Here is a 14,072-nt window from a genome sequence, read left to right on the forward strand (position 1 = left end):
CCGCCACATAAAGTGAGAGAATAAGGAAGAATGAATGAAGTGAAACTAGGAAATAAAAACAATATTAAAAAATATATAAAAAGACAGAATAAAGAAAGAATACACTGTATATATATTGTATTGTATATTATATCATTGCATTTGGATATTTTTTTTTCAAACTGGAACCTTTTTTATTTCAACTTGTCGTAGGCAAAAAGAAAAAAAGTTTTTGCTCATTACAGTGCCCCCTAGTGGCCAAATGATGCAGCATTTTTGCACAACCTCAGGAAGGGCTCCTGAGTCCATGGGCCTCTTCGAAAACTTAGATAGCTGTCTTGATCCTTGATCTCTCATTAGACAGGTGTCTGACGAGACATGTCTTTTGAGTGAAGGCATCTAAAAAAACCTGCTTTTTAAGATAGCCTTTACGTTAACGTGTGACGTTGGTACGCTGAAAGAACGTAGGCTCTCTAATGTAGGCTAACGTGCTAATGTTAAAAAGTTGACTGACAGACGCGTCGCAAATCACATCAACCATTATTGCTGGTTACAATAACGGTGTTATCGGATAGTACAGTGTCTATTTCTTGGTAACTTTTGAAAAATCTAAGCAAAAAACGCCGAAAAATTTACATTCACATACAAAACAAGGCCATCAGTGGAGTTTGGTCCGCCATCTTTGTTTACAATTTGCAGTTACCGGAGGGAGCTGGCGCACAGATTTATGGTTAATAGGCAGCTTTAAGGATGCATCAAGGCTACCTTGAAACGCGAAAGATTTTAAGTTATCTTATAAAACAGGAAGAGACACAATAACGGTTTCGAACAGTCCTTGATGCCTTGCTATCCTCGTAAGTGACCTCGTTAGACAGCATTTTAAGGGATTTTCGAACAGACCCCATATACCAAGTTTTGTGTCATCAAAGAGTTTCTGAGATGTGATCTTTCTGTCAGCATCATGAATTGCGATACAAAGACAATGGTGGGATTTACAGAAAATGTACCTTAAATACTTGCTGTGTCACATTTCATACTTGATATATTCACTTTATCATATACATTGTACATACATTTTCAACAAGAATTGACTATAAAATTAGGTATGAATATTACCTAATTATTAGTTGCTTCAATACAGTATTTTTGATATTGAAATATTAGTAAAAACATAACTGCCAAAGATTTCCTTGCCAAATACTTGTGAGTTACTACATGAGGGCAGCCATTTTGGATACAGCATTCAAAGGCCCACTACTGCCACCAGTAGACCTACAGTGCACGGATAATCCACCAGAGGGCAGAAGACATGTATCAGATTGCATACATATGCAGGAAAGTATTGATCATTATGATGTAGACGTCTCTAAAACTCGTGTAGCAAATATGATACAGTATGCATTGTAGGGTTAAGTAAAACAAACGTGCCATACATTGGGCAAACGGAAGAGGGTGCATTTGCACTAATATTGGTAAAACCAATATGAGGAGGCTAATACCAATATAGACTGCAGAGTGTCAAAAGAGGCCAAAAATGGCCGCTGTATTGGCAAAACCGATATAACATACAATGTTGAATTGAAACATACTCTGACCTCAAGATGTAATGGTTAAGCCATATTTCATCGTTCTGTGAAAACACAGTGAATAGTAGATTTTTCTTTCCCACATTTTGACTCCCATGTATTTCAAACTCTACCAATCTTTTGAATCAATAAACCAAGGTTATTTACTGAAACAGCATAGGAAAGTAGGAATAGGAAAGATCCCTAAGTTCCAAAAATGTGATTTGTGAATGTGTGAAGCAGAAGCAGTGACACTATACAGTATGACCACCTGTGCACACGCAGGACAGTAGTATGTATTATCATAGATATAAAAATAACCGCAAGCAGCAGTTATCAGGCTCCAAGCACAATGTGCAAATTTGTAAATGTTCCGTAAGGATTTAACATCAAAATTAATTTTGAAGATAGACCAAACCATGTTATTGAAACATGGTGTAACTTCTTGTAGTGACATCTTGTTTATGATTTGTTTGAAATTGGGTGAATAGCTTCTATATGCCATTAAAATTCCTGTATTAGCTGCTGAAGGTAACCATTTTGTTGAGCAAGTCCAATGGAACTTTAGGAGATGTGAGCAAATGTAGCCAAGTATAGATGAAGCAGTTCCTGAGACATTCAAATGTGTCAGTTGTAATGCCCCTATGGACAAAATGGAATACACTTGGGCATGCGTCCACAGAATGTAACCAAGAATAAGCACATCACATTTTAAAGCTTTAGCTTAAGACATTCTGGAAACATTTAAATTTGTCAGTTGAAGAGCCCCCTATAGACGATATTCACGAAATTCGACATGTGTCAAAAGAATGGGGTAGCGATGCAATGTGTGAAATTTCATGAACTGCCTTACAAAATATTCACTAGTGGTAGATGTTTGCATTGAACAGTTTTCACTCCACAAATGAGTTGTAATGAGCTCATGTGCCTCCTAGAGGCCAACTTCCTATTAACATTTCGGAATTTTTTAGTTATTGAGTTTTTTTAGTTATATATTTAATTTATTGAGTTATTGCCCAAAAAGTGCTTTGAGCCTACCCCACTTCAGGGGGCTGTAGCAGGAGGGGACATGCCCAAGTAGGTTTCATATTAGCCCATGTGGGGCTACAATAATGCCAAGTTTCATGTGGATTGGTGAAGCCAAGTATATGATATTGTCAAACAAAATTTGTGGAAAAAGACAGAAAAAAAAAAAAACTTTGACAAACACTATACGACTATCCTGCATGTATGTATGTATGTATGTATGTATGTATGTACTGTATGTATGATATAGCTGGTCACAGAATGCAGTGTGATTGTTAATATGAATATGTTAATGTATAATCAGTGTGATTCCTCAGGGCAGTGACGACCGGGAAGCAGCAGCTCCAGTGGTGGCTGCCCTGCCGGGTGATCTCCACCCCGGACCCCGTCCTCTCCACCCTGGACCCTCTTCTCTCCACCCTGGACCCTCTACTCTCCACCCTGGACCCTCTTCTCTCCACCCTGGACCTTCTACTCTCCACCCTGGACCCTCTTCTCTCCACCCTGGACCCCATCCTCTCCACCCTGGGCCTCAGCACTGGATCGCGGGGATCAAGGCCCTGTACTGGCCTTGATCTCCTTCAGCACCCCGGATGACCTCTAAAGGGGCCGACCCCGCTCGCTCGCTCACGCTCCACTGCAGCAGTGCCAGCTGGGGACCCCCATGGAGCGCTCTCTCAGCGACAGCTTCCCCAGCATGCATTGGGACTTTGTTTGGAATGTCTGGGTGGTTGGGTCGGATCACTTTACCACCAGAAACGTACCGCTCCAGAGTTGGTTTGGGACCGCACCAAGACCACCTCCTCTCAAGGGTCTCAGTGTGGTTGTTTTGGTCCGCACCTGAGTGTGATTACTGTGTTCACACCTGCCCAAATGAATTGCACCAAATGAGAAAATGAACCAGTGACCAATTTAAGCAGACTAAAAAGTGCAGGTGTGAAAACCAACTACCAGGTGTGCTGTGCGTGTTTGAGCTAAACGGCTCCGCTACCCAGGTGCACATTGCATTCTGGGTTGCGGCAGAGCATGAAAACTGCAGCAGCTTGTGTTGTAGTAGTAGCAGCCAAGCATTTCTCAAAGTGCATTCCACATTCTGCTAGTATAGTTTTGCCTGGTATATTGCACGGATAATTACCACGGCTATAAACAAATGCCAACTCTGCCGTTACCTCCATGTGAAATTGCATAGCAATGTTTCTCTCATAGGAATATGCACTAGTCTAGAACACACCTTCTTCCTGTCTTTACCTTCTTGCTCCCGCCCTAGACACATCTCATCACATTCGCACATGGCTTGTAGGGATGCATTTTGGTTTGTTTGTATTTTTCTTTGTCTGAAAAGAAACCGAACCAAGGGGAGAAAGCTCATTGACTGATTTGGACCAGAGTAAATAAACTCTAGGTGTGAAAACAGCCTTTTTCTGTTCCTCGTGACCCTTCTGGAAATGAGTCATCATATTTAGACAATAGCGACAGTCAGCGAGTGAGGTCGAAACCGATTGTAGGTTATTAAGTGTAACGCTCTGAGGTGTTTAAGGTAAGAGGACGAGCCGGAAGTTGACCTCGCTTTTATAGTGTGGGAAGTTCCGCCTCCTGGGCCTGATGTTCTTGTTTTTCACTTCCATTTTGATCAAAGATATCATATTAGTTTGGAGGGATTTAATGCATGATCAGAATGACAGAAGAATAGATCTATCTAGGCTATTCTTTATTCTTCTTCTTTTTTAATGTTTCTTAAGAGATCCAGGGCTATTCACAAAACATCCTGGGCTAACAATGCCCAGGACTGACAATGCCCATGCCCCTAACCAACACCCTGAATATTATAAACCGCTGGATAATCTCCAGTAGACACAGAACTCTTAGTCCCTGGGAAAAAGCTAGCTGTCGTGGTGGTAACCCACAAAGGTTGGCCCAATAATAAACATGGGAACAATAAGTTAATCAATGTCAGTGAGAATCTGACTACCCACTGCTTCCTCCACAGCCCCTCACACAGCAGGCCTGCTGGGCTCCGTGTGTCTATGGAAACGGGGTGCGCCTAATTAGCCGGTGAAATACTCCACCCGCGCGAGGAGGACGCATTGTGCGGTGTCGCTTTTCTTCCCAGCCAGTCTTTCAGCACGAGGCTAGATTGGCAATGTCCATGCATCTGTGGGAACTGGGACCGCTCTCACGCGGGTCCTCCTCAGGTCGACATCATTACACGGCCAATTAAGCCAGGTCAGCGGGCTCAAGCTTGGGCGAAACAGCAGGGGCGATTGTTACGGCATACCCCCCCCCCCACCTCAACCCCCAAATCTTGCTGCAGACTAATCAGCCTGTAGGACCTCTACCTCTCTTTGGTGGGTAGTACTGGAACGTCTCTGTAGACATAGCCATAAATGAGCCAAAGGTGATCAGAATGGAAATCATTTAGATTAAAACAGATGCATTTGTTATATTACTTTAATTTCATGGCTGTTTACAAATAATGTGCAGTCATGTATCTCGGATAATAACACACACACACACACACACACACACACACACACACACACACACGCACACACACATACACACACACCAGAGCCAGCTGCATGTCCTTCCCTGGGCTCCACGCTTTGTGACTGTTAGACAAAGAAACAGGTGATTGTAAGCGTGTGTTTACTCTGCTGAAAAGAGGAGAGGAGCTCGTTGGGCCACTGCTTTCTCCAGGGCGTCCCCAGACCTGCACCTGGCCTGGTGGTCTTGGCACTCTCTCCACCAACCTCGAGCAGATGTCTCACCCTCACCCTCACCCCCACCCCCACCCCCACCCCTCGCTCGTCGACTTCCTCTCAGTGGATGGATCCTCTTCAGAACACACACACAAAGGTGCCAGGGAGTCTCTCTCTCTCTCTCTCTCTCTCTCTCTCTCCTACAGGATACAGCAAATTCCATGCCTTTCTTCATCCTTTGGGAAAAAAGCTGTATCTGTCCAGGGGAGAAGCTTGGTAGGGTAATTGCTTGTAATTAGTGATTATAATTAGCAGGTGTAAAGAGAGTGTGCTCCTTGCTCCCCTACACCATGCACTCTTTCCCACTCTCCTTTACAACGGCTCTGCCATGTTCCGTGAAGTTTGTACTACGAGAACTTACAGAATACAATGGAAGAGTTTATGCTTATAACAACACAAAACACGACTAGAACAGGTGCTGTTATTTTGCAGGCTACATATCACAGCTGTCATTAAATGGGAAGAGCAGGGTCTCTTAACAAGATAAGGCCAGTAAAGTATTACATTTGTCTTTCAGGTAGAGATGGTATTAGAGACTGTGGCACTTCTTACCTCTGGTCCTTGGTTGATCAGGACACTCTGGACAAAAGGGAGCCTCGTCTAAAATACTTTTTTATTCTATGCTAACCTTGGTCCTGTTCCCTGAAGGATGTGCATTATCTTAAGCTAAATGCTGAATATTTTCTCTCATGCAGACACAATTGTCAATCACTCTGTCCTCTGTTTAAGAAAGAAGATTATGCTGATGAGATGAATAGACCTGAGATGGGATGCTTTGGAGTCCGGGGGGCTGTCTTGGACTATGTGTCCGACGTTGATCAGTACTTTGTGAAGAACGGCATCTTGAGTTGGGATGCCATGCATGGAGTTGGAAAAGGTTGCAAGGTTCAACTGAGAAACTTTGATTAAGAACATTTTAAAAAGAAATGTGTATATTTATATCAAAGCATCCTGGCAATGGATATGGCACAGCTACTCCTGCCATCCATAATGGTGAGCAACCTCTGTCCCCTGGAGCCAAACTCATTAAAGGATAGAGTCTGACAGCACGTCTGGGTTATATACTTCGACACCATGTGACAAGGTCAGGATGTCAGCATTTTCAGTCTTTCCTCTGATGGTTTACCCTGTTCAAACTACCTATTTAATCATGCTTTTGACATGACTAGCTGGCAAGTGCTTAATTATTGTATAAATCCCTACTGTGGTTCATACCTTGGTGAACTATCAGTTGACAATGTGATCAGGCCCATGTGAGATACTGAATGCAGAGTATCAGAACATGTGAGTAGTGGGTACTGCTTCATGTACTCCTCAATGAGAAATCAAATCAAGAATCTTTTTGAGAATCACAACCTTAAAAATTAGCTGGCAAAAAAAATGTGTCTGTGATGGAACACTATATAAGATCATTTCTGTGCTAAAAGATGAGGACAATATATCTTTGACATGGAGCACAGATGGAGTCCCAGTGTTCAACTCATCTATTCACTGTGTCATTAAGCAAGTATCTGTTCATGACAGGAAAAACATGTTAGTGCCAGCTCTCTGGTTTAGGTAAAAAAAAAAAGAGAAAACGTACGTCTTCCTGCTCCACGTGGGTTCACAAGGAGGCACACTGTTGTTCTCGTGTTCAGGGTAGCACACAAAACCCATTTGCAAAACAAAACACATTTGTGAACTAGAACAGCACTCATACAGAGCACATACCTATCTTGCAATGTGAAAGAAAGTCATCCAGATCCGCTCCAAAATACAATGGCTTCTTCCTTGGCCCATGCTCCACCCCTCCACCTAGTTTCATGAAAAATGGGTTGGTTTTTGCTGACAGACAGACAGACAGACAGACAGACAGACAGACAGACAGACAGACAGACAGATAGACAAACAATTGGCGGAGGTAATTATGTTGACAGTATCCAGAATTACATTGACATTTCTGTAGTTACTGCTTGATTCAAGAGTTAGAATAATGGTGTGCAGTACCTGTAATTCTATCCATGAAGTGTGAATCCCTTTTTTAGTGTAAATGGGTCTGTTGATGAATCATACTTGCCAGGGTCAACTGTCTGTCTGGTCCTGTGTTCAGGCTGCCCACTGGATGCACCCACAGCTGTCTGTGCTGATTTCTATGGGTACGTGTGGTGGACATCATCCAATTTGATGTCATTCTGTGTATCATTAGTTTGAGGATACATTGGCTAATCCTAAATATAATTTTTCTTCACCACCACAACCCCCGGTTTTCATCAGAGCCTCTAACAGCAGCCATGGAGGGACTAAAGACAATTGTTAACATAAAAAAATTGTTCACATAAAAATGTTCTTCAGTGTTCTTTTCAAATTTGTATTTGAAGACAGCCATCTGTCCTTACCACTTCAATACAGAACCCCCTAATTTACACTTTAAATTATCCTTCATAATAATACTGTGCGAAACTGAAGTAGATTTGTGCACAGATGAAAGTTTTGAAAGGAGCAAAAAGACTCCATTTGTCTCCTAAACAGGGGAAATGGGCCCCTTAATAACAGCTTCTTCTTCACCTTCATTTTCAAAAATGACATACCGTACAATATTCCTGAATGTATAATATGCAGTGATCAAAATGTGCCTACAGAGTGCTTGCTGGTTCTGCTCCCACCTACCTAAATGCTCTTGTAAGGGCAAATGTTACACCCAGGACGCTGCGCTCGTCTAGTGAGCGTCGTTTGGCACTGCTGTCTGTGCAAGCACGGCAATCCAGACTATTTTCATTTGTAGTTCCACGTTGGTGGAACGAACTGCCTAGTACTACCAGAGCAGGGGCGTCCCTCTCTACCTTCAAGAAGCTTTTGAAGACCCAACTCTTCAGAGAGCACCTCCCTTCCTAACTGGCACCTGACTAGCGCTTAACTTGCACTTCAGCAGTTACATTCCTGCACTTCTTTTTCCTTTTTTCTAGGTCGTTGTTTTCTAATTCTCATGTAAAGTAGTATTTATTGTTACACCATGCTTTTTATTGCTCTTAGCTTGACTGTTCTCTCCCTTGTACGTCGCTTTGGACAAAAGCGTCTGCTAAATGACTAAATGTAAATGTAAATGTATAATCACTTGTGTGTTTTTGTCTCTCAAAGTGACTGCATTCTTATCACTAGTTCACAGTTCCTATTTTAATTGTTTCCATAAGCAAGACACATTGCTCTTTTTAAAGCGGCAGTCAGGACTTTTGGTGTAAAACTAGTTAGTTAACTACTTAAAACACATACAAACCCCTGCAAATACCACCACAGTCGAGTTGGCACTGCTAAAAGCTCGCTAACTTGCTATCTGGTGTCTTTTGGCAATATAGCTGGCATGTGTTGTGCTTTCGAAAGCGTGCATTTATAATACATACATTTCCAACAATACTCCTGTGTTCATGCTTATGTTTGTATATACAAAAAGGGTCACACTACGTAGGCTATGCCTAGTCAACAAAAACCTTTGAGTAGGTCCTTGAAATAAACCTTGAACTTTACATTTAAGGTATCTGTGATTAAATGATAATTAAGAGATTGCCTTCAATCTGTAAACACGTATCTCCTTAAATTAATAGAGCATATTTACAAGTTAGGAACCCCCTAATATACAATAACTTTGGCCTAGTTTCAGGGGCAAAGCAAGTGCAAAATGTATTTGAAGTGTTTCTGTTCTGTACTGTTCTGTCTCCCATACCTGTCTCTCATAAATGCGGGGTGTTGTGTAGTGTACTGCCCTGTCTCTCATACCTGCAGTGTGTTGTGTAGTGTACTGCCCTGTCTCTCATACCTGCAGTGTGTTGTGTAGTGTACTGTTCAGTCTCCCATACCTGTCTCTCATACCTGCAGTGTGTTCTGTAGTGTACTGTTCTGTCTCTCAAACCTGCAGTGTGTTGTGTAGTGTACTGCCCTGTCTCTCATACCTGCAGTGTGTTGTGTAGTGTACTGTTCAGTCTCCCATACCTGTCTCTCATACCTGCAGTGTGTTCTGTAGTGTACTGTTCTGTCTCCCATACCTGCAGTGTGTTGTGTAGCTGACAGCAGGCAACAGAGAGGCTGTCACAGGGGGAAGGGGGAGGAGGGTCCCAAGGGTGATACCCCAACAGGATAGGCATTCCTCCCCACCCATCACCCGCCCCTGACTGTGTTACCTGCCCCATCACCCGCCCCTGCCCCTGACTGTGTTACCTGATCCCAGATGAAAGTTGCCTCCTTACTCCCTGATGGACGGCCAGAAAAGAAACACTTACTGATGTGTGATGGACAGGGGGATTAAGGGAACAATACCTCAGAATTAAGAGATTTTCTTTCTTGTGCTCCCGCGGCATGGATACGGCACACACCCACAACCTTTTGATTGTCCTGGAGGTAAGCCTCCATTGAACACTCGATGAGGTCAAGGGCAGCTTGTGTTTAAGGTACAACCTTCTGAGTTCTGACTGACCCACAATGTCACTCCAACAGAATGTACACATACACAAACATGCACCAGTGTGACAGCGTACAACAATTTAAACAAACAAACAGCTGGATTCCCATTTTAGATGTCTACAGATGAAGACATATTCATTGCCTTCTGTCTCTACATTGTCTCACCTTTGCACACCAAACTGGTAGAGCAGATCAGATTACTAATAGAGGGATCTCGGATGCTCCATAGAGACGAATGGTGTTTCCCAAAGAGAGGATAGGAAAGATTTATTGCAGTTCCAAAACTTGAACCTAAAAACCAAATTAAATGTGCCTTATGAAAATGCTTTATGAAACTGCTTCATTTGAAAAACAAAAAAACATATGTAAAACTATTATTTGTTTTCACATGGAAAAACATGGAATAAATTCTACTGAAACATCTATAGAGAATATATTTAAGATCCCATTTTTTGTTCTCAAAGTACAAGTTTTATAATCAAAGAAGATCAAAAGTTGCCACAATTATCTCACTACATAACGATCAATGGCAAATCTTCAGAATATGAGAAAAAAATGTAACAAAGACATCTACAGAGAAAAAACATTGTATAAATGGCCGAAAGAGAGAGTTTGTTGTGAGAGTGGTGGAGACAAAACGAGAGAGTGATATCAGGGGAACCGTGTGGAGGGGATGTTAGCGGGAGAGCAACTGGAGCTGGGGGTTCTGGCTCGCCTTTCTGGCTTGTATGTAGTGTGTGGGTTTATCATGGCGCATCAGAAAGACGCCCGAACATGAGCCTGTTGAAGCCATGTAAACGGTGTCGCTCGTCCTGGTGCCGCGCAGATGCGCCCCGCTCTGCGGGAGCCAGAACATGATACAGTAGCCCTGGTACAGCCCGAGCGCGTCATGGCATTGGCTTACGGCTAATTGACATCGCTTGGCTGACTCCCAGGACAGCAGGGACGCCGGGATGCCTAGACAGGTAAGACGCTGACATATGCCACACCAAACACCTGACTTCAGACAGAAAGAAAGAAAAGAGTTGAAAAAGTGATAGGGTGAAACCTGGTGCACCACAGTCCTTACTTTCCAGTTTGTTGTCAAGATCTTGGATTTTCTATTCGGATGGGATGTGCTCGACCGGTATACCAGTGTGTCTAGATTGAACTGATATACCCATGCCCCAAGACGTCTAATCAATTAATTACAAGGCCTAATCTTGCATCCAGCACACTAATTAGAGGAGAGTGCCACCACTCAACAAAAATGTTTACAGATTATCTTGGCAGCCTATCGGTCCATTTAAACAGGAACAACAGCAGGTTCTATAGAGTCAACACAGTTAATCACCACATTACAGATCAAATGCAAACACTTATTAGGAGAAAGACATTCATAGCTTTTCCCTGCTCTGGATAATATTTCCAATTCATGTAATGGTCGTTCCTGAACCTCTCATATTCTTTTTTTCCCAATGCCTTTTGTTCAGTTTCAACACAATGATGTCATTGGAGCGCTATTGAAGAAAACAACAAAGCAAATTATGTCATAGCAGAAAAGAGTATGGCTAGCAATCAAAGAGCTGCAAAAAGCCTGTATTTACACATAATTGGACTGGTCCATCAACATCTAAGAAAATATCCAAACATTTAAAAGACCTGCTTATCTTTACTTAGGTACCTTTCACGGATATTTTTTGAAGACAGCCCTCAAAAGTCATCAGTTTTGTTGATTGGCCATAGGTATGGTAATGTCTAAGAGTTAGTTATAAGTCTGTACCTGTCCCATGCTCCAGTCCAGAGGGGGCGGTGTTACTGCATGTGAGGCCTGGGGCCCAGGAGTGACTTCTGAACTGGGGCTGTTGCTCGGGCCTACATACACTTAGCAAATTGACTGCTTTGGATACAGCGCAGACAAAATGACAGAATTAGCTGAGACTTTAATACCCAGGACGACAACCACAACATGAAACAGCACAGTCCTCTGTCCTTGTACCGGTAACACTAAGCGTGTGCCCAGTGCTCCAGACGTATTGCCAGCACATATTCAGTAAGAACAGCAAGCCCTCCAAACATCATGTTGTACATGCATATGAACACACATCTTTCATCTTAACAGCAAGGTCTCAAATCTGTGTAATGGTTGAGCAGGTCCAGTGTATTGGGGTTGTGTCCAGCACAGATGCTCTCACTCCTTGGGCCAGCATCCAGACTCCCTCCAACGCTCCTCATTGACTTAGGCTTTGATGGTGATACTGCAGTGGAAGATAGAAAAATGGAGAGAAAGCAGGAAAAAGATGACAACGTCACAACAAAGGGGAAAAGAGAAAATGATTGATGAAAGAGAAGAAAAGAGAGAGACATAAAGGCAACAGGGTGTTAGCTTCACCAGAGCGCTAACTTTAACAAGTACCTGCATTAAAAGTTGAAGGGCATGTCATTTTATAAGACGAGAGAGAGAGAGAGAGAGCTGGCAAGCACTCTGGGCTCAAATGCATGCTTTTTGCTTTTTCTTGCCATATTCTTGTGCAGATGACATGAATCGGAGGCCTCGCTCCTGCCTCTGCCCCCTGCCGAGAGCACGCCATTACCAGGCTGCCCTGCCGGCTCTGCCAGTCAGGCTAAAAGCACCAGGGCCGAGAGCAGAGGGGGAAATGGCTCTAAAGGAGGTCAAGCAGAGGGCTCCACCTGTTTGTGCGCTGATTGGTATCTATCAGCCAGGAAGAGATGGTCTCCTCATGGTAATCATTTTGGTCACATTTTTTTCAGGCAGGAAATGGTTTGTTAATGGCCCATAGACCGGTGGATCAAGAGAGTGTGCATGTGTTGGAGTTCATCGGTGATGAGGATTCGCTCCTTTTTTGAAAAGGTAGTCTTAAGCTAGGTCCGTATAGCAAACTATTTATTTACCAATTGTGGCTTACTTTTTATATCTTTATGACACTACTAATTAATGTGGCGGTGTCAGAAAAGGGAAGAAAATACAAACAACCATGAAATAAATGCCAGGAGCAATATGCACTCAATGGCATCAAGTAATCACTAGATGACCAGCTGAGTTCCTTGTGATGTTTTCTCAGTGGTAAAATGTTGTGTTGGAGTTACTGGTATTACTATTCAGATAGAATCATTTAGGAAATAACTGAAGGTCAAATCCCTCCTGTTATCAATGCACTTCTCCGTAAATTACGAGGTAATGATGGAACTAAAATGAGGCAGAAGTAGTTTTTCTATCCAAATTTCAGTCATTCAGTCAACATTTTATTTATCCACTGGATAACTAGAGGTTTGCTTTGAATGGCATCAGTCGAAGCCACACTCGTCATTCACATCACATTAAAAACTAATTTGGAATAGTGTCTGTCTTGTCTCTGCAGTGCAAGAATGATATTGTGTTATTTCAGGCAAAAAAAAAATATAACAGACAGTCTGATGTCTTATTTGCCTTGTTAGTGGGAGAGGAGGTAGTGTTGGTGTACGTGTTGAAAACAACCAATTCCTGGAGACTAACTCACAGTAAGTTAAGTGATTGCAACTCCACGTCTAAGTCTAGTTGCGGTGGTTTGTCCAAACTAGCTCCCTGTGTGTGAGTATGGGTAAACTGTGGAGAAAAGGGAGATTGCCTCGCAGCTGCACATTTCTAAAAGCAGGTCCTCTACACCTGTAGCTAAGCCTTTGTTTGAGGAGTTCTGGTCACAGCTGAGTGGGTGCAAGCCTTGTCCCTGGCAGTTAGGCAGTTGCTGTTGTTTCCAAAGTCAAACCCTCGTCCAAACTTTGCTCCTTTCACATGGTTCCCTTCCTGTCTCTCCCCTGACGCCATGAGAGGCGCTCTGTCCAGGACGGGGTCCGTGGCTGACTGCCTGACTGGGCTGACTCTGCCATCGAGAGAGAGAGAGAGAGGGACAGAGAGAGAGGGACAGAGAGAGAGAGAGAGAGAGAGAGGGAGGGAGAGAGAGAGAGAGGGAGAGAGAGAGAGAGAGAGAGAGAGAGCTTTGGGGCGCAGAGGTGACTGCCGCTCACACAAAAGACAAACACTGGCTTCCCCGACTAGTTTCCCCTGTGCAAAGTTCCTGTGAAATCGTTTCATAGCCATCCAAGTTTCTAGAATCACCCCCACTCTCTAATGGAGATTAGCCAATGCTTGGGTGGGAGTGTGAGTGTCTGTGTGAGTGTGTGTGTGTGTGTGTGTGTGAGTGTGTGTGTGTGTGTGTGTGTGTGTGTGTGTGTTCATGTGTGTGTGTGTGAGTCTGTGTGTGTGTGTGTGTGTGAGTGTGAGTGTGTGTGTGTGTGTGTGTGTGTGTGTGTGTGTGTGTGTGTGTTCATGTGTGGGTGT

The 14,072-nt window shown here is 43.2% G+C and overlaps 1 protein-coding gene across 1 annotated transcript in view; it reads right to left on the reverse strand.

The window, feature by feature from the left end:
• Positions 1-10,009: 10,009 nt before the first annotated feature.
• sox1b (SRY-box transcription factor 1b) overlaps positions 10,010-14,072 on the reverse strand; it is a 20,178-nt gene continuing 16,115 nt past the window's right edge. The window contains exon 2 of the mRNA XM_012819699.3: positions 10,010-11,994. Within this exon, the coding sequence (XP_012675153.2) occupies positions 11,968-11,994 (27 nt within the window). The 3' untranslated portion in view covers positions 10,010-11,967. The remainder of the gene's footprint in view (positions 11,995-14,072) is intronic.

The sequence above is a fragment of the Clupea harengus genome, chromosome 21 (genome assembly GCF_900700415.2).
Source record: "Clupea harengus chromosome 21, Ch_v2.0.2, whole genome shotgun sequence".
NCBI classification, from domain to species: Eukaryota; Metazoa; Chordata; class Actinopteri; order Clupeiformes; family Clupeidae; genus Clupea; species Clupea harengus.